The 25,136-nt window shown below is 38.5% G+C and overlaps 1 protein-coding gene and 1 long non-coding RNA gene across 2 annotated transcripts; one reads left to right on the top strand and one right to left on the bottom strand.

The window, feature by feature from the left end:
- Positions 1–1,140: 1,140 nt before the first annotated feature.
- Positions 1,141–5,665, top strand: LOC131010786 (protein DCL homolog, chloroplastic-like). Its single transcript, XM_057938444.1, has 3 exons — positions 1,141–1,524; positions 4,317–4,431; positions 5,127–5,665. The coding sequence occupies exons 1-3, from the start codon at positions 1,217–1,219 to the stop codon at positions 5,295–5,297; spliced, it is 594 nt and encodes a 197-aa protein (XP_057794427.1). The 5' UTR covers positions 1,141–1,216; the 3' UTR covers positions 5,298–5,665.
- Positions 5,666–18,998: 13,333 nt separating this feature from the next.
- LOC131010784 (uncharacterized) lies at positions 18,999–19,573 on the bottom strand. The gene is made up of 2 exons (XR_009096661.1): positions 19,431–19,573; positions 18,999–19,333 (listed from the first exon to the last, which is right to left on the bottom strand). It is a non-coding gene; the product is annotated as an uncharacterized LOC131010784 (long non-coding RNA).
- Positions 19,574–25,136: the final 5,563 nt, after the last annotated feature.

Below are 25,136 nucleotides of genomic sequence, written 5' to 3'. Positions count from 1 at the left end.
GATATTTCATCTAATATTTGTGGATAAGATAATGGGGATGTGGTTTATTTTTAACCACCATATTATACTCCCTCCGTCCCATTATTTATGGGACGTTACTGTTCGGCACGGAGATTAAGAAGAGTGGAATTAAGGGAATTAGATGTGTAGTGTTATTTTACTTAACACACACACACAATCACACACACTCCCTCTCTCTCTGCCTCACCGGTACACGGCGGCGCTGGCGAGCGCCGCCTCGTCGGCTCCTCTCCGTCCCCCCCATCCTCTCTCTCCCTTCCCTCTCTCCATGGCAGAAACCAAACAAAAATTAAAAATTCTTCCCAAAATTGAAGAAATTGCACAAACCAAATCGAAGAAATCAAACAAATTTTTCAGAAACCAGATCGAAATTAATTCCAAATAAGTTTCGAAATTAAATCCCCAAATCGGAGCCCTATATTCTCAAATCCACGGCCTCCTCTCGAATCCACAACTCCACAAATCGGAGCCCTAGAGGAGGACGACGCGCTGGAGGAAGGAGAAGATGGACGACCGACGTGGAAGGACGACGCGGGATGAAGGAGAAGATGAACGGCGCGCCTCTTCTTCTTGTCGGCGGCGCCGCCCTCCTTCGGCGACGCGGGTGCGATCGGGTGGTGGGGGGCGCGATGGCGGTGGAGGCGACGAGCGGTGGTGTTTGAAGAGAGAAGGGAGGCAGACGGTGACTGGTAGGGGGAGGAGAGAGAGAGAGAATAGAGTTATGATTTATTTAAGGGTAATTAGGGAGTATTTTAATGCTTAATCCACCTTTTACTTTTTTCCCAAAAAGAAAACGTGTCATGAATAATGAGACAACCCCCAAAAAAAAGTGTGTCATAAATAATGGGACGCATGGAGTACATATATTTTTAAAATTGCCTATCAAATCAATTTCAAATTGATTTGAAATCAATTTCAAATTGATTTGAAATCAATTTGTAATTGAAAACTGCCTTTTCAATATAGTATACATGTTATGTTATGTTTTGTTATTGATAATTGGAGTATTAGATTTCACGCATATTTTATTTCCCACAACTCAAATACACGTGAGAGTTATGCTGAAAGCTAGTCCGTTTTAGTTGGATCATAAAACTGTAATTATATAAAAAACGGGAGGAGTTGGAAGTAAATATGAAGAGTTATACTGCACTACTCTTTTTAGCACACATTCGATCGAATTCTTTTGTAATCAATGGCTGCTCCGCTGCTCAGAGCTCTGCCTCTCCTCCGAGGCGTCCAGCGGAGCTATCATCTCTCTCTCATTAGTGGGCCGACGCCTCGCCGCCCGCTTTGCACCTCCGCCTCTGAGTCTACCGGTGGCGACGGTGATAACTCATCCTCTTTGGCTCAAATTTTTCAATCAACCGACATAAAAGACCGCCCTCATTATCCTAAATGGGACGACCCGGATTTCCGAAAATGGAAAGTCAAAGAAGCAGAAATATTTGAAGATATCGAGCCCATTGTTTGCTTCACCAAAGAAATACTTCACTCGAATAGGTATTTTCCCCTCTCTGTGAGCTTAGGTTTAACAGTTTCAATTTGTTTGTTATTTATTTTCATTTTCTTGTTATGGAGCCGTGCGGAGCAAAAGTAGGTCTGTATATACTGAGTGGTGGCGATAGCCTTGGTTTTACGTTGAGTAAACGTAGCTCTTGGATGAATTTTTACTTCAATGCGATATTATTCTAAAATTGTTGGATTGCGGATTTGACTAAATGCATTATATGTACGAGTTATGAAATTATGAGCTTCTTGTTTTAGGTTGTAGTAGCAAAATAATGATGGAATGTCATTTAAATGATGATAAAGAGTACACGAGAGTGAAGAAGGTAGTAGCAAAGTAATCAAGAAATGTGATCTAGATGGTGGGGGAAATAGAGTTTCGAAGAGGGTGGAAAACCAAAATCAGTAGAATAGGACTTTGTCTCTGTCTGAAATGAGGAAAATAATCTATCATTGTTCGTATGACTATCTGAAATGAAAAGAATAGTTTGTTACGTTCTTATGATTTTATGCATACTAATTAGCCTGTATATTTTTCACTTAGGTAGTTAGGACCTGACGGGAAACTGGTATAGTTGTTTGGACTGTGAACTTAGATGTTTGTTTCAAAGTTGATGAGCTCTTTTATCAATTCTATATAACCTGTCCAAGTGAGATTTAAGATCTGTGTTTCGAAAGTATGTAGTTGTCTCCTCTTGAGGACTCTCGGCTGAATATTTCAGTCTCGCATTTCCTTGTAGCCTAGGATTCTCCATATATTAGTTGATGTGCAGCCTAACCTTGTGGCTAGGAACACATTATGAACTACCTTGCTCTTGAGGATGTATGCAATCTCCCGAAATTTGCTATCCTGTCACCTCGTAGCATTTCCAGCTTAACCTCCATCTGACTGTTTACTACTCCTTTGTTTTCCCATAGGATCCAGCTATTCTTCTTCTCTTATAATTATTAAATAGTTGGGTGATCCTTGATCTACTTTGGCACTTGACACTCTTCACCCAAATACACAAAGGTTTTCCCTTGTTATTATGTCAAATTATTCTCATAGCTTGTTTTCTACTCTGTTTGAAGTGGAATTAGATACTGATTACCAAAAAATAACAACTCTATTTTTGCACTAATGAAAAGATCAGTTGTTTGTCATGCCGAAACATCTACTCACCTTTGGAATTGTTTTGTGGTCCATTAATGTATTGTAGTATAATCTTCTTATCACAGACTCTTAAGTTCATTAGAAAGGTGGACTTCAGGAATCAGTATGGTGAGGGGTTCCTTTCTTTGAAGCTTTTCCTGTTTTTGGCTTGCTCGGGTGATTTTGAGAAAGAAAGAAAGAAGTGAGATTTGAAATAAATCGTCTAAAAAATACTGTCAATTTAATTCCTCTTAGAAGTCCTTGGACAATAGTATTACTACAATTGGCAATGAAGTTCTTTGCTAGGAACATATTGTCATGGCTTGGTAAGAATAAACATGCCATAGTTTCAGCTGACTTGTGCTGTCTGAAAGAAGCTAGTACATGTTACCTTTTGGCGAGGGAGACTATCTATGTGAATGATCATGATTATGAGTGACCTATTTGTATATACTACCTTAAGTAAAATTGAGCGTGTGGGGAACTACAAAAACTCATTTCCGTTTGCTAGAGAGATATTTGGAAGTAATATATGCATTCTTCAATGATTGATGTAGTTCGGTTGTGCACAATCATACTAATAAATAAGTTTTGTTCCTTAATTAATTCCAAGTTGAATGGATCTGGTCCCTCTACACAACAAGCTGGAGTAAGGCCACTTCGGGGTAACCTGTTACATAGAACGTTTAAATAATCTTTTGAAGAAGGACAATAATAGGTGGTGTCCTGGCTGTGATGTCAAAAGGTCAAAAGAGCAATTGACAAACATTGGCTATTATCTTAATATTTCGATAACAAAAAGGCCCTTCTATATTTAAATCTAGGAAGTAGGTGCCACCAGAAAACTAAGTTGCCTTTGGCATTTTGGACTTATTGCAGTTGAGTGGTATGTCATCAGTTCAGGACTAGTCTCGTCCAAGCACAAACTGTGGCATGATCTTTCCAGTAAGGATTTTGTTTCTCAATCAACTGGTCAGCTTCCTTGATGTCGTGTGCCTATGCTGTTTCAACCAATGCCGTTGCTCTACATCAATTCATGGGCATTATATGATTGAGAAACTCAAGTTTAGATAATTGAGGATACTATGTTTTACTTAGTTCATATTATACACTTGCTGTTATACTTATAGACCATATATTATTTTAACTGCTGCACCTTATGTCTCATCTGTCTTTTGCCTCCTATATTGCAAATCTCATCTAATTCTTATGCTGAATCCTATCAGCTTATTGAATAATCACGAAAAACTGGAATTGACTCTATTGTTGTTCCAGAAGAGAATAAAATATCATAATTGTACAATGATGACCGGGAGAAATCTGCCTGACAGATAATTTTGAAGGCCTCTACACTCTAGCTTCTTCTTGAGAGGGATATATAGAATAAATGATGCTTCAAAGCTTTAAAATGTTAGCATTGGAATTAATTCATATATATTGACTTTTGTTGCATCATAAACCCAATTTGCAAATGCTAAATAGTCTCCCTTGTGTTATTTCTTCATCTTGAAGAGACCAATAGTACGCTCATAACATTTTTTTTCCATCTTGTGAATTTCCTCCATTTTTGGGGAAAAAGTAGTTGTTTTGTCTTTGTTGGTTGTTTTATGCATGGAGTTCTGAGGCATGCTAACTTTGTATGTGCGTTTTCCAGGTATATGGATGGAGAACGCCTCACCCCAAAAGATGAGAAAATTGTGATCGATAAGCTTCTTGCGCATCATCCTCATTCTGAAGATAAGATTGGTTGCGGACTTGATTCAATTATGGTTAGTTTCATTTATGTGGCAGACTGATTGCCAGTTCAGTCTCTAACCTGCTTTTTAATTTAAATTTGTCTAATATCGAGAATATGCTTCTTCTGCATGTGTTTGATTGGCAATTATTTAATAAGTATTCACAATAATATGCACCCGTCTACCAATCAATTTTCCTCAAACTTGATTCTAAATTTTGATTTGTGGATGAAAAGATCAGTTAAATATATAGTGTTCGAGTCGAGTTGCATTAGGGTATCATGTCATTCTTAGATGTAAATAATGATATTTACGTTAGGGTGCTGGTTGGAGTCGGCTGTCAACTGAACATATAGAATCAATTGGGCTCGTAGGCTAGTCACATTCACATCCCGAATGCTGCTCAACTAATTAGAAACAAACTAAGCACCTATTGATTGTTAATCAGCCCTGATACTTTAACTTTGAGAGATCTCAAACGAAGCTTGTACCAGCATTTGTTTCTTCTCGTCGAAAGTTTAGCTAAAAAATTGTATCGTAAGACTATGGGCCCTGATACCTAGTTCTTATGAAGGGAAACTTACTCTAGATGAACCTAAGTAATTTGGTGAACAACTTAGCAATACGCAGATTTTACACTATGGATTTGTTGTTATACAACATTGTTTCCACTTAATACATTGCTATTCGACGTGGTTAATCTTCTAACGTATGTGACTCGGATGAAGGTTGACAGGCATCCCCAATTCACACGTTCAAGGTGCCTCTTTGTCGTAAGAACTGATGGCGGATGGATCGACTTCTCCTACCAGAAGTGTCTCCGAGCCTACATCCGCGACAAGTACCCCTCCTATGCTGAAAGATTCATAAAAGAGTATTTTAAACGCGGCAGCAGCTGAACCTTCTCAAACAAGTAAGTTAATTTGAAATGTTGATATGGGTCTTAAAACGTCGCCCTGTCCGCTTCTCGAAGGGGCTATAATTTCTTTTCGACTACAGAGAGCTAATATCTGCAGTAATGCATATTCTTGTGCTTTTTGGGTAGAACTGATGTTTTGAAGGGAATGTTACAGTAGATATAAGTTGGTAGGCTTTGCATGATTACTTAGTTTGGGCCAATCGAAATTGGTTGATACTACCGATTTTCTCAAACATTAATGCAGAACTACTGTGTTGAATCCATGTTAGAGAGTAGATTGTAAGTTCGTATTAGTTGTTTGTGATTACAAAACTATCCTTTATAAAATTGACAAATTTCTAATGAAAACGGATTTGGCATACGTGGTGGTCGGGTGAGTTTAAAATGACATTGTTTTGTGACTTTTGTCCATCAAAAATTTTGTCGGTAATTTAAAGCGTTGCCGCTACTCGGAAGAGCGCGATGAATAGCTCGATCTAGAAAGCGTTTGGATATCCTTCAAGGCTTCAACTACATGATCTTTTAGTCGATATGCATGTTTAAATAATAAAAATATATAATTACTCTGTCTTACTTCAAGTGTATTGTTACTTTTTTGGCTGTCACAGTTTAAGTGTGCTATTCCATTTTAAGAAAACATTGGGCCTAATATTTGCTTGTCACCTACCATGTGTTGATTAATTAAGTGAGAATCTTTAAGGCCTACTCTTTTTTAACTAGGGTTATGCGGTGATTAGTGATGATGAGAGATGGATAAATTGAATTTTCAATTTTTTCCCACCTAACATCAAACCGGCATCTTTTCATACGGGTGAGCTGGGGAAAAAATCATTGTATGCTCAAGTGAGATGGATCATCTTTTCGTCATTGAAATTTAAATTACATAATAATATTTTATGAAAAAAAATACTGAAAGTGATGTTATTTAAGAGAAAATGAAAATAGTGAAAAATTTATGTTTAAGTGATGAAAATTGTGAACACATGACACTAGTATTAATTCTTGACACTCCCTCCGTCCACAATAAATGTGGTGTGGATGGGAGGGCATGAGTTTAAGAAAAAAATATTGAAAGGTGTGTATAAAGTGGAGAAAGGGTCCTATTAACATTGAATTGTTAGGAAATTTATAAATAATCGTGAGATGGGTATTTTGGGTGTGTTTGGTAGATGAGCTTCAATAAACAAACTTAAGATAAATATTGTGAATATGGTGAGATTAGTAATACTCCCTCCGTCCCAATTCAATAGGCCATATTTCCTTATTTGGACGTCCCAATTCAATAGGCCACTTTCTAAAATACAAAGTCAATATATAATTCATTTTTTTACACCAAATGACATTGTACCTCACACATAATTATCTCTTTTTTATTTATCTCTCCCACTTTTTGGACAAATATATCCTCAAATAAAAGTAGAAGGCCCCACATAATTAGTCTATTATTTAATGTTATTTATTCCTTAATTAACTTGACTATCGGCCACTTTGCACAAGAGACTCAGCGAACTCGAATCGAAACTCAGTGACGTCTTCCAGTTGTGCCTTGCCCCGCATTCCGACACCACTCAGAAGATCTCCCGCCGTCTCCAGAACCGCTTCGGCTACATCAGCAAGCTTCTCTTAGCGGAGGCTGTCGTGTCCACACCGGACAAAGCCTACCAACTCCATCAATTGGTAGAGAAACTCACTGAGCTTGAAGTCATCTTCCGCTGGTGGAATGAACACCCAACTTACGCCATCCAAAATTATATCCAAAACAACGACCACCACCACCACCACTTCGATTCGCCTCAAGTGGTAGAGGAAGAAGATTTGGGGGGGGGGGATTTGGGGCAGATTTTGTAAGTTGTGTGGAGCGGCGATTAAGGGCGGTGGGAGCAGCGATTTTCCCTAAATCCCTGTAAATCTCCCCAGTCTGCAACCCCACCCTAAAATCACTCCAACATCAGACGATTTTCCCTAAATCCCTGCAAATCCCTAAATTTATCAGCGAGTTTCATCGAAAGACAGCAAAAAATAGGGGCGGCAACGAGAAACATTGGAGGAGAAGAGGGCGAGGCAGCATCGGTGGCCGATGACTGGTGGAGAGAGCATCTGAAATGAGAGGGAAAGAGGAGAAAGAGAGCGGCTAAATGAAAGAGAGAAAAAGAGAGATGAGAAAGCGACTAAGAGGAGAGAGAATTGATGGGGTGAAAATTTGGGTAGAATTTAGGGTTTTATACATCTATTAATTAAGCAATTAATCTACACCTAATTATAGCTCAAAAAGAAAATGAGCCAAATAACGTGGGACGGCTCAAAAAGGAATACAAATCATGAATATTGGGACGAAGGGAGTATAAATTATTCGTTTCTTAACATCGTGCCCGACCCTTGTGGCATATTGAATTGGAACGAAGAGAGTACATTTTATGTGTTTGGTATATAGGATTAAAAGGCTAGATAACATAAATGGATTGTTTGGTACCATTGTTTAAACTCATGATTAAGCTTTAAATTTACAATTTTAACCTTATAAAAATTGAAAATACAAATATACCTCATAATTAATGATTTTTATATTTTATTAATTTTAAAACTAATAATACTTGGTTAATTCTCACCCAAACCATGAACTCACCAAAACCAAAACGAACGAAATTTTACATTAAAATTCTCAGCAATTTGTTTAACTTTATTTACTATAAGAAATGGAGAAGATGACAACAAGTCTTATATGGATGAAATTCGACCAGTTGGTGGAGACACTCACAGCGGTGCTGGGTGCAATGAAGTCTCACGTGTCGCCCGACAATGTTGTGGCCAACAGCAGCGGCAACCTGTCGGGGATGTCGAGCCGACGGCTGGCAGCAGTGAACCTCCACCCAGCTTGCTGCCTCCATTGATACACCCTACCATCTATCTTAACCAAAAAACCACCGTTGAATCAATTCAGAGAAAACCCATTGCACCTCCCACTTAGATCACTGAATCAATTACACCACCATTCTTTGAATCAAACTCCTAACGCATAACTCTTTTACTCAACCAGTCATCCCGTCGCACATATCTCCCGCTATGAAATCCTTTTCTTTCTCACTTGAACAACGCGTCCCCTTTCTAAAATAAAAATAAACATAAATAAATAAGTAAAATCAAACTTTGGTAGGAGTACAAATCGGTTTTGGTATAAATCGAAAAAGAAGATATTGAATTCTTATGTAGTCGTTGTCGCTCGATTTTGGAATGCAAAAAAAAGGGGGTTAATTTTGGAATGCAAAGATGTAATCTGATTTATTGTAGAAAACCAGGAACCGTCCGGATGCATTTTCAAAATAGAACAATGTTTTATTGCTCGGGCCTGGGCTGATAAATATCCAGACTACCAAACGCCTAAAAATTCCAATATAAATAAGCTAACTCGTGTTATCAAGGCTAACAAACGGGCCTAAATATTGTGTGTGAATGTGAATAAAAGTATAAAGGTGTATTTCCTATAATGGAGAGATGACATTTATTGTGAACAGTGGGGGATGTACAACAGGGCTACATTGGGCTCCATCCAGTGCAAAAACCAATTTCTCTCTCTCTCTCTCTCTCTCTCTCTATATATATATATATATATATATATATATATATATATATATATATAGGGTGTGGTTCTAGAGAGAACTACATTATTTGTGAGAACGGGAGAACCATCAAATCTAATGCATCCACTGTAAAACTTAATGCATTCGCTGTTAAAATTAATGCACTAAAAAAATTAAAAAAAAATGCTCCCTTCAGGATTCGAACCCAGGACCTGCATTCATCCAACAAGATGATGCATCCACCGTAGATCTTGATGATCGAATGACTGAAAATGGTTCTCCGGTCTTCTTTTATTTATGGTTCTTTCTTGAACCTCTCCCTATATATATATATATATATAGGGAGAGGTTCAAGAAAGAACCACTAAATAAGCTAACTCTATATATAGGGAGAGGTTCAAGAAAGAACCACTAAATAAAAGAACGGAGAACCATTTTCAGTCATTCGATCATCAAGATCTACGGTGGATGCATCATCTTGTTTGATAAATGCAGATCCTGGGTTCGAATCCTGAAGGAAGCAATTTTTTTAGTGCATTAATTTTAACAGCGAATGCATTAATTTTTTTACAGTGGATGCATTTGATTTGATGGTTCTCACGTTCTCACAAATAATATAGTTTTCTCTAGAATCACACCATATATATATATATATATATATATATATATATATATATATATATATATATATATATATAGCAAGCCCAGCCCAGTTCTCTTAAAAAAACATAAAACCACTCAAACACAAGGTCATAGAATAGACGCACATTTAAAAAAAAATAGAAAACAAAGCATTATTGTTCCTCTCTCCTAGCCAAGCGACAATTTGTGAATTTCTCGCCGCTAAATTGAATTTCTAACTTATTCACTCACTCTTATCACATGTATTCAAGGTATATAAATATGACATACAAGAAAAATATAAAACATTGTTTTAACAATTATAGTATCCATGTTAATTGCTTAATATTTTATATTTATTTGTTAAATTTAGGTTATTTTTATCCTATTTTCATTCCTTAGTTAATTTTTAATGTTGAATTTGAGTCAATCCTCAAGTAAAAAAATTATAAACTATTAATAATAAAAATTAGTTTATTCATTTAGAAGATGAAACATTTTTTTTAATGCATAAAAATATGTCTTCATATGCTTTCAATGTAGTTGATGTTGAATTAATTAAATTGCGAAATAAGTTATTCTTAAAAGATGCATGAAAATAAACTGTACGGAATACTAAAAAAAATTATTTTGGGGGCAAGAGCCCCTGGATTCGTGCAAATATTTTCGAACGTCATAATTCAACTAATCCAATCTCCCTTAATGATGAATTTTGAATCTACTTCTGAGTTCTGATCGTGAACGTACGAAAACGATAAAAATACCACATTTTGGAGGAATAAGGTGATTATAAGAGAGAAAATATGTTATACTCCATATGTCCACGAAAGAACTTCCTACTTATTTTTGGATTATACCCCACCACTTATAATTCTCTTACTTTTCACTTTTCACAACTCTCAATATTTATTATACACCTTTTCACCGCTCTCAATATACTCAATTACCTTTTATCCATTCTCAATACACTCAATAATATTTTTTATTAAAACTCTTGTCACTCCCTCGTTGGAAGTTCTTTCATGGACAGTGCGAGTACTAAAAAATATGGGGGAAAGTGATGATGGGTCAAAGGCATGAGTGCAAAAGGAGTGATGGGTACTATTGCGACTTTAGAATCTTGTACTACACGCTGGAAAAGTGGGACACTGCCTCGCATCACATCAGAATCCCACAACAGAATTTCCCAACATTTCCAATTCTGTCCCACCACCTTCGCTGTCCTTGTTTCAATGATATTTCAATAATAATCCCTTCTAATACAATTTTTTTTATTTAATTTTAGTTTTATGTAAAAATTAAATTTCTGCATGTAAATACACAAAATTTAATTCTTTTGATTTTTTATATTATTGTTAATTACTCTCAAATTAATATTTGGGTGAATAAATTTAAACGGTCAATATACTAGTAAACAACATGTTTGTGCTATTTGAGCTAATTAACATTAATTTATTACTTCAATGGGTTATAATAACATAAAATCACATTATAAAATTCATATTGTTTGAAGCGGCATCACGGCACACGTGTATGCATTAACTTCGAATGAGCTAATCGATGGAATCACTAAATTCGTGATTAAGATTTAGGAGTTCAAATTTTCTAGAAATATATACTACTTATGTAATGTGAGTTGGGACCATAGCCAATGTGAACCACAATTTGAATTGATATGGTGATCTTCCACACTTTTGAATATAGTGACATGTAATATAAAAGCCAAAATATTGCTATAACTTTTTTGACTTGTTGCATGCATTACTTCTGTTTCTGTACGTGGAATTGAGTACTGCCCATCAATACTTCCATAAATAAATTAATTAATTAATTAATTAAGCGATGAATGGTACTCCCTTCGTCCCACTCCAATATACTCACGGGCACGGAGATTAAGAAAACTTACTTTTTAGTAGGAAAGTGATAGTAAAATAATGTGATCCACACCAATTAAGTACAACTTTTTTACCAAAAAAGAAAATGAGCTTATTGAAGTGGGACGGAAGGAATAGTATAGAATAGAAGTGGGCTTGCCTGTTTGTGTGTTATAGAAGTCACACTAGTAATAATTTACTGTTTTTAATAATATTTTTTTAACTTTTTTTTTATAAAAAAATCTTTATATGCATGAATATTAATGAGTTAATTGATAAATGGAATGATTGCTTCAAGCAAGAGTTCTGAGCTTTGTGGAACTTGTGCCGACAAAACAGTACGTTGCCGGAAAATCGTAGCATATCTTCTGAATTTCTGATGGCCAACTGCTGTATTCTTTCTACTTACAAATCAAATGTTGGAATAAATGGCTTTATTAGTCCATAATTACTTTGTAATTAATGGAATTAAATGGTATATTTGGAATCTACATTTTGAGTAGATTAATTTGGTATATTTACTTGTTCAAATCTATTAAGAATTGAATGAGTAATTAATGCCCAAAGATAGCCATTGAAGATGGAAATGTGGAGTGTCATCCCACATTGGAAAATTAAGGAAGTGTAAAGCTATTTATAAAGTGCTCTCCACCATAAAGGAACAATCAAGTGTGCTCCTCTATGGTGGACCTATGGTGCACCCAAGTAGGTTTTGACTTAGCCTTTTAAGGCTAAAACTCGATTCCTACGAGGAAGGTGCGAGTCCGAGTCCGAGGCCGAGCACGTGCACGTCGCACTTGTCGCAATGGGCGCTTTGTAGGCGCACTTTGCACTTCGCTCGTTCGCGTCGTCGCGAGGAGCATTGAGGAGCCTTGAGTTTTGACAAATGAAACGGTGGCTCGGGTGACGTGGCAGAGTGGGCGGATGCTGACGTGGCACAGGCGGTTCCATGACATGGCGGATAAGGTCCGGGTGACGTGGCACAGGCGGTTCCGCTAACGTGGCAGGGCTGGGCGGCTGCTTGGGCCGAACCATTGCAATGGTTCGGTCATGGCACCCCTTGACCGAATGGCTGTGATGGTTCGGTCAAGGCCTTCTCCCAACAGACGCACCCTTCCACCGCACCCCTCTACATACTATAAATAGGCCCTCCAGGATGTGGTTCAAATCATTCCATTCACATCATCTCCTATCATACTAGTTAGTGTTCATACTCAAGTCCCGAGTATCGAGCCGTTCGACCGGATAACGATCTCCTAGTGCTAAGGAATCGTCTATCGACCCTATACCGTTGTATCTTGGGGGCAATTACTATAGATCCGCAAGCACAAGAGCGGAAGTAATTTTGCCTTACGGAGAGAGATTTTATCTCGCCTCGGTTCTGCATTAATTCTTTTATCGTCATCCTATTTTCTACACTACCCAAATAACAATCGTAAGGCAAAATTAGTGTGAAAAGATGGCGACAGGAAGCAACACCAACAACAACAATGTTCCGCCCAACAACAATGCTCCACCAGTTCCGACCAACGTTCCACATGCTCCAGCACCTGCTGCTGCCGAAAAGCCGGAAAAATTCGCAGGTTCTGAATTTAAACGTTGGCAGTCTAAGATGCTGTTTTATCTTACTACTTTGAATATGGCTCGTTTTGTGAATGAATCTCCTCCAACTGTGGGGGAAGACGAGACTGATTCGCAACTGCGGATAGCATATGATGCATGGCATCATAGCGACTTTCTGTGTCGCAACTATATTCTGAATGGGCTAGACAACACTCTCTATAATGTTTACTCTAGCGCCAAGACGTCCAAGGAACTATGGGACTCCTTGGAGACGAAGTACAAGGCAGAAGATGCCGGCTTGAAGAAGTTCATAGTCGGTCGTTTTCTAGACTTCAAAATGGTCGATAGCAAAACCGTTGTGGAGCAAGTGCAAGAATTTCAACTGATCCTGCACGACATTCTTGCCGAAGGTATGGAATTGTCTGAATCTTTTCAGGTGGCCGCGGTGATAGAGAAATTACCACCACATTGGAAGGACTTCAAGAACTATCTCAAGCACAAACGCAAGGAGATGGGACTTGAAGACTTGATCGTTCGCTTGAGAATCGAAGAGGACAATAGAATCTCCGAAAACAAGACGAACAAAACTTCCATGGAGGCAAAAGCAAACCTAGCCGAGTCTAGCAACAAGAAGAAACGCAAGTTCAAAGGCAAAAATCCCGACTCAAAAGGTCAGAAGAGGATCAAAGGAGATTGCTTCAACTGCGGCAAACCCGGCCACATGGCGAAAGATTGTCGCAAACCGAAGAAAGACAAGCACAAAGGTCACCATCAAGCCCACGTGACGGAGACAAAGTCTGTGCCCCTCGACTTAGGCGAACTTGACTTGTGTGCCGTCATAGACGAGGTCAACATGGTCGGGAGTCCAAAAGGATGGTGGATCGACACCGGTGCTACCCGGCATATCTGCGCCGACAAGACAATGTTCTCCTCGTATGAAGCTCTCTCCGGCGACAGAAAGCTGTATATGGGCAATTCTACCTCATCCTCTATCATCGGAGTTGGAACCATTGTGCTCAAGATGACGTCGGAACTCAAGATAACCCTACAGAAGGTGCTGCATGTTCCCGACATTCGCAAGAACTTGATCTCAGGATCCGCTTTGTGCAACGCCGGATTTAGACTAGTGTTTGAAGCAGGCAAAGTTGTAATGACCAAGAATGGTCACTATATAGGAAAAGGCTACCTAGATAATGGCCTTTTCAAGCTTAATGCTATCCCTGTACTTGTACGTGACAATGAAATAAAGAAAAATGTTTCTTACTTGGTTGAGTCTCCTAATTTATGGCATGATAGATTAGGACATGCAAATCTAAATACACTACGTCGTTTAGTAAATTTAGACTTATTGCCAAAGATGTCTTTCAATCAACATCAAAAATGTGAAATTTGTGTTGAAGCAAAAATGGCAAAATCTCCTTTTCATTCAGTGGAAAGATCAACGAAACCTCTTGAATTGATTCACACCGATCTATGTGATTTAAAACTTGTGCAAACAAGAGGTGGAAAGAATTACTTTATAACATTTATAGATGATTGCACAAGATTTTGCTATGTGTATCTTTTGAGAAGCAAAGACGAAGCATTCGAAGCTTTCAAAACATACAAAAGTGAAGTTGAGAATCAACTTAACACCAAGATCAAAATGATTCGAAGTGATCGAGGTGGCGAGTACGTTGCACCTTTTGAGGAATTTTGTCGTGAAAATGGCATTATTCATCAAACGACTGCACCTTATTCTCCGCAATCAAATGGTGTTGCAGAACGAAAGAATAGAACATTGAAAGAAATGATGAATGCTATGTTGATAAGCTCAGGCCTATCACATAACATGTGGGGGGAAGCTATTCTTTCGGCTAATAAAATTTTGAATAAATTACCCCAAAAGAAACAAGAAAAAACTCCATATGAATTATGGAAAGGAAGGAAGCCGTCCTATAAATATACAAAAGTGTGGGGGTGCTTAGCAAAAGTTGAAGTACCTAAACCCAAACAAATAAAAATAGGACCAAAAACTGTTGATTGCATCTTCATTGGATATGCAAACAATAGCAGTGCGTACCGATTCTTGGTACACAAATCGGAAGTACCCGATATGAATGAGGGAATGATTATAGAATCAAGAAATGCCATATTCTTTGAAAAAATATTCCCCAAGAAAGAGAAGAATGACATAAGTTCGAAAAAGAGAACTTATGATGAAATTTCGCTTAAGAATAACGGACCAACACGTGAACTAACACCGCAACCAAGACGCGGAAAGCGAACAAAAACTGCGAAAACCTTTGGTCCGGATTTCGTAGTTTATACTTTAGAAGACGAACCAAAGACAATCAAGGAAGCATTGTCTGGTCCTGATGCCGATCTATGGCGTGAAGCTATCAATAGTGAAATCGAGTCAATCTTATCCAATCACACTTGGCTTATTGTTGATCTTCCTCCGGGAAATAAACCTTTGGGTTGCAAGTGGATTCTTAAGAAGAAATATAAAGCCGATGGATCTATTGATAAGTATAAAGCACGTTTGGTAGTTAAAGGCTACAAACAAAAGGAAGGGTATGATTATTTTGATACATACTCTCCAGTCACTAGAATTACATCCATTAGAATGCTACTTGCTATAGCAGCATTATATAATCTTGAGATACACCAAATGGATGTAAAAACAGCATTTCTAAATGGAGATTTAGAAGATGAGATATATATGGAACAACCCGAAGGGTTTGTGATTCCTGGTCAAGAAAAGAAAGTTTGTAAACTTGTAAAGTCTTTGTATGGACTCAAACAAGCTCCCAAACAGTGGCATGAGAAATTTGACCAAGCAATGATGGCAAACGGATTCAAAATCAATGAATGTGATAAATGTGTATACGTTAAAGGAACATCTGACAATTTTGTCATTGTTTGTCTCTACGTTGATGATATGCTAATTATGGGCAGCAACAATAGAATAATCATAGAAACCAAGGAGATGTTAAAGAGAAACTTTGACATGAAAGATATGGGATTAGCTGACGTGATTCTAGGAATTAAAATCCTTAGAACACCCGATGGAATAGTCTTATCACAATCTCACTATGTTGAGAATGTACTTAAGAAATTCAAAGCTTTTGATCTGCCTCCGGCTAAAACGCCCGTTGACCTAAGTATACACTTAGCCAAGAATCGAGGAGAACCCGTATCACAATCAGAATATGCTAGAGTTATTGGAAGCCTAATGTACTTGTCAAATTGTACAAGGCCTGATATAGCATATTCGATTAGTAAATTAAGTCGGTTTACAAGTAATCCCGGGAAGGATCATTGGACCGCATTGACAAGAGTGTTGAGATACTTAAAGCACACAATCTCTCATAGTATACACTATTCGAGATATCCCGCAGTTCTGGAGGGATATTGTGATGCCAATTGGATATCCGACACTAAAGACTCTAAATCCACAAGTGGGTTCGTATTTACCATTGGTGGAGGAGCAATATCATGGAAATCTTCTAAGCAAACATGTATAGCCCGATCTACAATGGAATCGGAATTTATTGCTTTAGACAAAGCCGGCGAAGAAGCCGAATGGTTAAGAAACTTCTTAGAAGATATTCCCTGTTGGGAAAAACCTTTGCCTCCGGTTATGATACATTGTGACAGCATGGCTGCTATAGGGAGGGCAAAGAATAATTTGTATAACGGTAAGTCACGACATATTCGTCGAAGACATAATACCGTTAGACAATTGATCACTACAGGAATAATGTGCATTGACTATGTAAAGTCAAAAGACAATATTGCGGATCCGTTTACTAAAGGTATTAATCGTGATCAATTGTATAACGCAATAAGGGGAATGGGATTAAAATCCACACGTTAAGAACTTTCATAGTGGTAACTCAACCATGATGACTGGAGATCCCAAGAACATGGTTCAATGAGACAACTAAATTATGGAAATTCAAGTTGAGCACTTGAAACTTTCAAAATCCATTCTCATAGCTACTCAAGTGCAAAGCCTGCAGCTTGTGGTAAAGGGTAAGCCATCAAAAGCTTTTAATGATTCCTATAGCCTTATTAGGTGGAGTATGGCAGGATACTCTTTATAGGAGATCACCTATACAAGTGAAGAAGTGGGGCCGCTTCAAATTATCAATAAACACTTGTGAATCCAAGAAATGGTCCAAGGCCGAAATGGACACAACGTGAGAACGAAAGATATTAGATCTATTATTGTGTGTATGTTGTTGACTAGGTTTACACAAAAGTTGACCGGTTCAAGACATCATGTTCACCGAGCAACGAGTAAATCCGATGGCATTACACTAAGGAAGGTTCAAAGCTAACAACTACCTATCCTAATGCAATAATGGATCGTCGGGACTTAGTTTTTTGCATTTGCATTAATCATCATTCATGTGGGGGATTGTTGGAATAAATGGCTTTATTAGTCCATAATTACTTTGTAATTAATGGAATTAAATGGTATATTTGGAATCTACATTTTGAGTAGATTAATTTGGTATATTTACTTGTTCAAATCTATTAAGAATTGAATGAGTAATTAATGCCCAAAGATAGCCATTGAAGATGGAAATGTGGAGTGTCATCCCACATTGGAAAATTAAGGAAGTGTAAAGCTATTTATAAAGTGCTCTCCACCATAAAGGAACAATCAAGTGTGCTCCTCTATGGTGGACCTATGGTGCACCCAAGTAGGTTTTGACTTAGCCTTTTAAGGCTAAAACTCGATTCCTACGAGGAAGGTGCGAAGCACCTTCCGAGTCCGAGTCCGAGGCCGAGCACGTGCACGTCGCACTTGTCGCAATGGGCGCTTTGTAGGCGCACTTTGCACTTCGCTCGTTCGCGTCGTCGCGAGGAGCATTGAGGAGCCTTTAGTTTTGACAAATGAAACGGTGGCTCGGGTGACGTGGCAACATGGCTCGGCGGTTCGGTGACGTGGCAGAGTGGGCGGATGCTGACGTGGCACAGGCGGTTCCATGACATGGCGGATAAGGTCCGGGTGACGTGGCACAGGCGGTTCCGCTAACGTGGCAGGGCTGGGCGGCTGCTTGGGCCGAACCATTGCAATGGTTCGGTCATGGCACCCCTTGACCGAATGGCTGTGATGGTTCGGTCAAGGCCTTCTCCCAACAGACGCACCCTTCCACCGCACCCCTCTACATACTATAAATAGGCCCTCCAGGATGTGGTTCAAATCATTCCATTCACATCATCTCCTATCATACTAGTTAGTGTTCATACTCAAGTCCCGAGTATCGAGCCGTTCGACCGGATAACGATCTCCTAGTGCTAAGGAATCGTCTATCGACCCTATACCGTTGTATCTTGGGGGCAATTACTATAGATCCGCAAGCACAAGAGCGGAAGTAATTTTGCCTTACGGAGAGAGATTTTATCTCGCCTCGGTTCTGCATTAATTCTTTTATCGTCATCCTATTTTCTACACTACCCAAATAACATCAAATTCATGCCGAGAATTAATTGATTTCACCATTCATCTTTTCAGTTATATCAATTCATTGATTTTACTTTATTTTATTTTTTCGGAAATTAAATTAAGAGCTAAAATATTACTGAAAATCCCAAATAACAAATGCCCGATTCTGAACTTCATGCCTCTCTCTCGCAAACGATAGAATCTGTTTCATTTCAAATAGATCATTTAATCCGCAATTATAGGGTTGGATTTTTGTAGCATATGAATTTAAATTTGAACCATATTTTATTCATGTTCATGTGGCATATGTAATAGTCATTTATGGCATATGTAATTAGGGGTGTCGATCGGTTCGGGTTCGGTTACCCGTACCCGAAATTTCGGTTACCCGAACCCGAAATTGTCAAATTTCAATAACCGTTCCCGAACCGTTTTAGGAGTTCGGTTACCCAATACCCGCTTCGGTTAACCAATTGGGTAATTTGGGTATCCGAAATACCCATTTTAAAAATAAAATTTAAATAAATTGCTAGTTAGAGGATTTGAACTCTGGTCTCCAGAAAATACACAGAGCAATTTATCCGCTAAACTAAAACTTATTCTTGTACATTAAATATATCATAATTTTATTTTAGCTAAGAATCGATTTAAGAAAGAAAAAAAAAACAAAATAACGACACGACAACGATGCATAATAACTCAAATTAACTAGCCAACTAAATTCAACCTGTCAACATACCAAGTTCACCAACATGAATAAAAACACAAGTTCAACAATATGAATAAAAATATAAGTTCAACACGAGCAAACATCTAGTAATTCATAAGTTCAAAAACATGATCAACATAAATCAAGCTCTCGAGCTAGAGGGGCCGGTACGACTTTGCACGGGTGCACTTGCTGTGGCATTCACCTCTCCAGAACCAAGTGAACCCATCACTATAAAAAAGTAAAAACCAAATCAAATAAAGAAATTAATTTCATTAATTTAAGACTTAATACAATTAACTTATAAGTTATAAGTAAAGTAGCTTACCCATTCCAAATTCATTCTCTTGTTCAGTTTCAGAAATATCTTCTTCATCATTCATGAACAATGAGCTTGATCTCAACCAATCTGAAGAGCAAATCAAAGCCTCAACCATCTTTGGACTCAAGGAGCTTCTAAATTGGTCTAGAACACGACCTCCCATGCTAAATGCCGACTCAGAAGCCACAGTGGATATAGGAATAGCTAAAATATCTCTAGCTAGGGGTGTCGATCGGTTCGGGTTCGGTTACCCGTACCCGAAATTTCGGTTACCCGAACCCGAAATTGTCAAATTTCAATAACCGTTCCCGAACCGTTTTAGGAGTTCGGTTACCCAATACCCGCTTCGGTTAACCAATTGGGTAATTTGGGTATCCGAAATACCCATTTTAAAAATAAAATTTAAATAAATTGCTAGTTAGAGGATTTGAATTCTGGTCTCCAGAAAATACACAGAGCAATTTATCCGCTAAACTAAAACTTATTCTTGTACATTAAATATATCATAATTTTATTTTAGCTAAGAATCGATTTAAGAAAGAAAAAAAAAAAACAAAATAACGACACGACAACGATGCATAATAACTCAAATTAACTAGCCAACTAAATTCAACCTGTCAACATACCAAGTTCACCAACATGAATAAAAACACAAGTTCAACAATATGAATAAAAATATAAGTTCAACACGAGCAAACATCTAGTAATTCATAAGTTCAAAAACATGATCAACATAAATCAAGCTCTCGAGCTAGAGGGGCCGGTACGACTTTGCACGGGTGCACTTGCTGTGGCATTCACCTCTCCAGAACCAAGTGAACCCATCACTATAAAAAAGTAAAAACCAAATCAAATAAAGAAATTAATTTCATTAATTTAAGACTTAATACAATTAACTTATAAGTTATAAGTAAAGTAGCTTACCCATTCCAAATTCATTCTCTTGTTCAGTTTCAGAAATATCTTCTTCATCATTCATGAACAATGAGCTTGATCTCAACCAATCTGAAGAGCAAATCAAAGCCTCAACCATCTTTGGACTCAAGGAGCTTCTAAATTGGTCTAGAACACGACCTCCCATGCTAAATGCCGACTCAGAAGCCACAGTGGATATAGGAATAGCTAAAATATCTCTAGCCATATCTGATAGAATAGGATAGCGCACACTGTTTTTCTGCCACCACTGCAAAATATCAAAAGTGTCCATCCCATCATCGTCATCCCCTTCATTTTCTGGCCCAATATCCTCTACGTGTTGCTTCTCTGACAAATAAATTGTCAACTCTGAGATATCATCCTCTTCTTGTTGTTCAACACTCTGTCGTGTTAAACTAGCACAGGAACCTCGAGATCGTTTGGAGCGAGGGTGTCGTTGACGATGGCTTGCACTAGAAGTGACATGTGAATGAGATGCAGATGAGGTGACTCGTGGAGGATGAGTTGGATTCACCTGCTTCTTATAGAACTCGAACAACTCATCCATCGAACATCTCACTATTGTCACTAACTCAATGCCCCGAGCAAGGCCATAAACTCTCTTCAAGCACATTTCCACGTGCTTCAACTTCTGTCGTGGATCTAATATTGCAGCCATATAAAGAATCTTGTTCAATCTAGGATTTAAATCCTCTGCCTCCAACCAATATTTCCCAACTTTTTTCTTCATCTTTTTCGCCATAGCAGCAATTTCAGCATCTGGGCTCTTCTCCAATTCAGAAATAACCTCAAATATATCACACATTTCTTTGAAAAACAAATGTGATGTGACATAAGAGGTTCCTGAGAAGAGAAGCGTCAAATCATAGAAAGTCTTCAAGTACTCCATAAGCTTCCTCACGTTCACCCAGTCTTCATCTTGAGGCGGTCCCAGGGGCTGGTTATCGAACTTCTTTCCCATCATGTGATTCACAAAGTTAGGATTCATCGTTCCCCAAAATCTAAATGCTTGCTCAAACGGCTCAGCCGACTCTAGCATCAAGTAGGTGGAGTTCCACCTTGTTGGCACATCTAAGCTCAATGACTTCTCACAGTCGGTCTTCCACGCTTTGCAACACTTGACAAATTCTTCGCTCCTCATCGGAGAAGCCTTAATCCACTTTACAGCCTCTCAAACTCGAGCCACTGAGATGCTAATTTCATCTAATCCATCCTTCACCACCAAATTTATTATGTGTGCCGCACAACGCATATGAAGATACTTGCCGCCCAAAACATCGGTCTTCCATATGTTAACAATGTCTGTGATATATCGAGCAGCCCCATCATTCGGTGTTGCATTGTCCATAGTGCAACTGAATATATTCTTCAAATTCCATTCATTGAGCACTTCAATAATCGACTCCCCAACATCTTCGCCTTTGTGACTACAAATCTTGCGAAAGGCTATAATTTTCTTGTGTAGGTTCCAATCCTTTCCAATGAAATGAGCTGTAACACAAATAAAATTTGTGTTATTGATTGCAGTCCAACAATCAATGGTGATAGATACTCTGCCCATGCCCTTATTCGTGAAATACCCCTTCAAATCACCTTTCTTCTCAGCAAATAGCTTCACAGCATCTTCTCTAATCGTTTGTCTGCTTGGAATTTTAAAGTCAGGGCAAACACGAGCAAGAAATTTTCTAAATCCCTCTCGTTCTACAAATCGGAACGGGAGTTCATCTAGAATGATCATCTCACACAAAGCCAACCTGCTTTCCTTTTGGTTAAACTTCCAAGTTGATAACACCCCACTTCCATCACCGGGAACAGGTTGATAATTCAACTTTGCTTGACCACCTGATGCCTCATGCTTCTTCTTACAAACCTCTGTATGATTTTTCAAACCAGTGGTGCCGTTTTTAGACGAATCAGCTGCAATTAAGGTGCCGCATCGGTTGCATTTTGCTTTCTTCTTTAAAATGGGAGGATCCCCTACTTCAACCTCGACCACGGTGTAGTCTGCCCAACGAGTAGATCTTTGCTCAGAAGTTTTTCTCTCAGAAGTTTTCCTCTTCTTTCCTGTAGTAACAGTAGCTTCTGTATGTGACTGAGATTGAGGTTCTTCTTCTCCATTTGGATTTGCATTTGGAGGGACATTTGAAGCTTGTTGAGTATGTTCCTGTGAAGCTTCCATTTAATCTACATAGCATAAGTTCAAAGAATAGATTCAGCCTCATTTCAATCACAAACTCAGTTCAGAATGCTAACTGATTCAGCATAAAACAACTAAAGTTCAATCAAATTAAAGGCTATAATCTGATAATCAAATTAAAGGCTATAATCAAATTCAGCATAAAACAACTAAAGCATAAAACAACTAAAGTTCAGCAAAGGGAAGCAATTCAGTTCAATCAAATGCAAAGTGTTCGTCAATTTAGTCAAAAGCAATTCTGATAAGCAATTCAGCAATTTATCTGAAAACATCGGTCTTCCATCTGAAAAATATTCTAAAGAATCACAAGATTTGCAGTACAGGAAGCGTGGCAATAATCGAAAAGGCTATAACATATCTACAGACTACAGGAAGCGTGGAAGCATTAATCTGAACAGGAAGCGTGGGAAAGCGGCGTAGACTTACCGGGGCGGCGGACGAACAGCGAAGTGGCCGGCGGCGTGGCGGAGCTGCGTCGCTGAGCAGCCTGAAGTCCTGGACTGAATCGAAGGGCAGGGCAAGCGGCGTCGACTGATGCAGCGTGGCGAAGCGGCGTCGACTGATGCAGCGTGGCGAAGGGCAGGGCGGCGTCTCACGGAGGCGGCGGACGGCGTTGGACGGTCGGACGGAGAGGGGAGGGCGACGGGATTTGGGAAGAGGAAGATGGGCGAACGGAACTGACGGGAGGAGGGAGGCTGAACTAGGGTTCATTCAATTTTCTCCCAATTTTGTACAATTTCTATTTTTCTACTAATTAATAATTAAAATATTAAATTAATTAAAAAAATTCGGTTATTCGGTTAACCCGAATCGGTTATCGGGTTAACCGATAACCGAAAATTTCTTAGAATCAATAACCGAAACCGACCCGATACCCGAAAATTTCGGTTATTGGATACCCAAACCCGGGAATTTCGGTTCGGTTAATTGGATACCCAAAACCCGATACCCAATTAGACAGCCCTATATGTAATAGTCATTTATGGCATAAATGTAAAACAGTCTTTTAGTAAAAAACAATACGAAGGGATAAAATAAGATTTAAAAAATATGTAAATGTATAACTAAAATCACGCAAATATCATACTTACTCAATTATGTTTAACTATATGCATGGTGTGTTCAAATATATTCATGTAAGATATATTTTGATTTTTTTTAGTGCGCGAGTCAGGTGTGGTCGTCCCTACCTATTTCTCATCTCCATTCTTTGTCGAATAGTTCGTGTCGCCGCTGTTCGACATTGCTTCTCCACCTCTGACTCACGACTCCCATCAACCTAACGACGATATCGTCCACCACCCCAAATCCCTGTTTTGGCCGACATTGGTAGCACCATGCTACCACCATCGATGCCTTATACCCTCTACACTCAAACGCAACAATAACATCACCCACAACAGATAAAACAGATCAGAGGAAAAATGTTGCTTTTATTGCAAAAAGCCATCTCATACAATCTCTTCAAACGAAGAAGAAAAGAATTTGTCGAACACACGGACTGATCAATACGCACAGCAAAACGTAATAATCTATGAGTTGCCTATTAGTCGATCTATACATATGAGAAATACCAAGTAGAGTCATCCTTTGAACAACCTCCAAGATCTCATAAACATCATCCGGAAGGAATGTATCTCATTTCTTTGGTCTAGCCATCATGCGCGCCACCACAAAAGAATCTGTAAATACTTAAAACTCGAGCAATGATTCTCCAGATTGAAAACGATTCAGTGCACCATCACTACGATTTCCGTCAACACTACGCTGGAAGAGATTGTAAGAGATGATATTTATCACACGCAACAACAATGATGCCCTTATAAACACGAATGATCATCTAAAAGTCAAACTCATTTTGATTAGGATTAAAAAATGCATCCACATCTACCCGAAAAATACCCTTCGTTGACCTCCTCCATCTTCGTTCTCTATAAGTCATTCCTAGTTTTTATTTATTTGATGCATCGATATCTTCATCTGGTGAGTCTACCAAAGACCTTTGCACGAGCTTTTTGTCACCTCAATGTTCCTTTTACTCGGTAACCCCTTTCTTTCTCTTCCTTTCTGCCCCATCTTTCTCTCTCTCTCTCTCTCTCTTTCCCCCTTCTGTTCGTGGCTGCGGTGGCTCCGCATGCAGCGCAGGCGGTCGCCGCCTCGATCCATCTTTATGAATTTATTCCCTTTCTTTGTTTTCGCTTCTTAATTCCTCCCTTGATCATGATTCCCCGGATTAGCTATCTTTAGTTAAGCCCGATCGTGACATTTAAGCCCAAATTAAAAATTTCAGCTACTTGATGATTTTTTTTTTTTTTTTGATCAGTAAAATTAAATATTTTATTGAGATTAAAAGCAAGGCACCAGGGATGCCAATTAAAACAAGAAGGAAAGATTGAAACCCTTTGAGCACCACATGGTGAAAGGTATTATCAACTCTAAAACTTTATAAACCTCATTCCAACTCCAAAGTCTACTTGATGATGATGTGTCTCGTCGAAAGTTGACTTAATAATTAAAATAAATTACATCATACTCCCTCCGTCCCCAAAATAAGTTCCTCTTTGGGGACGGCACGGGTT

This window comes from Salvia miltiorrhiza, chromosome 2 (genome assembly GCF_028751815.1).
Source record: "Salvia miltiorrhiza cultivar Shanhuang (shh) chromosome 2, IMPLAD_Smil_shh, whole genome shotgun sequence".
In the NCBI taxonomy this organism is placed as follows: domain Eukaryota; kingdom Viridiplantae; phylum Streptophyta; class Magnoliopsida; order Lamiales; family Lamiaceae; genus Salvia; species Salvia miltiorrhiza.
This window is presented reverse-complemented; position numbering and strand designations above follow the sequence as displayed.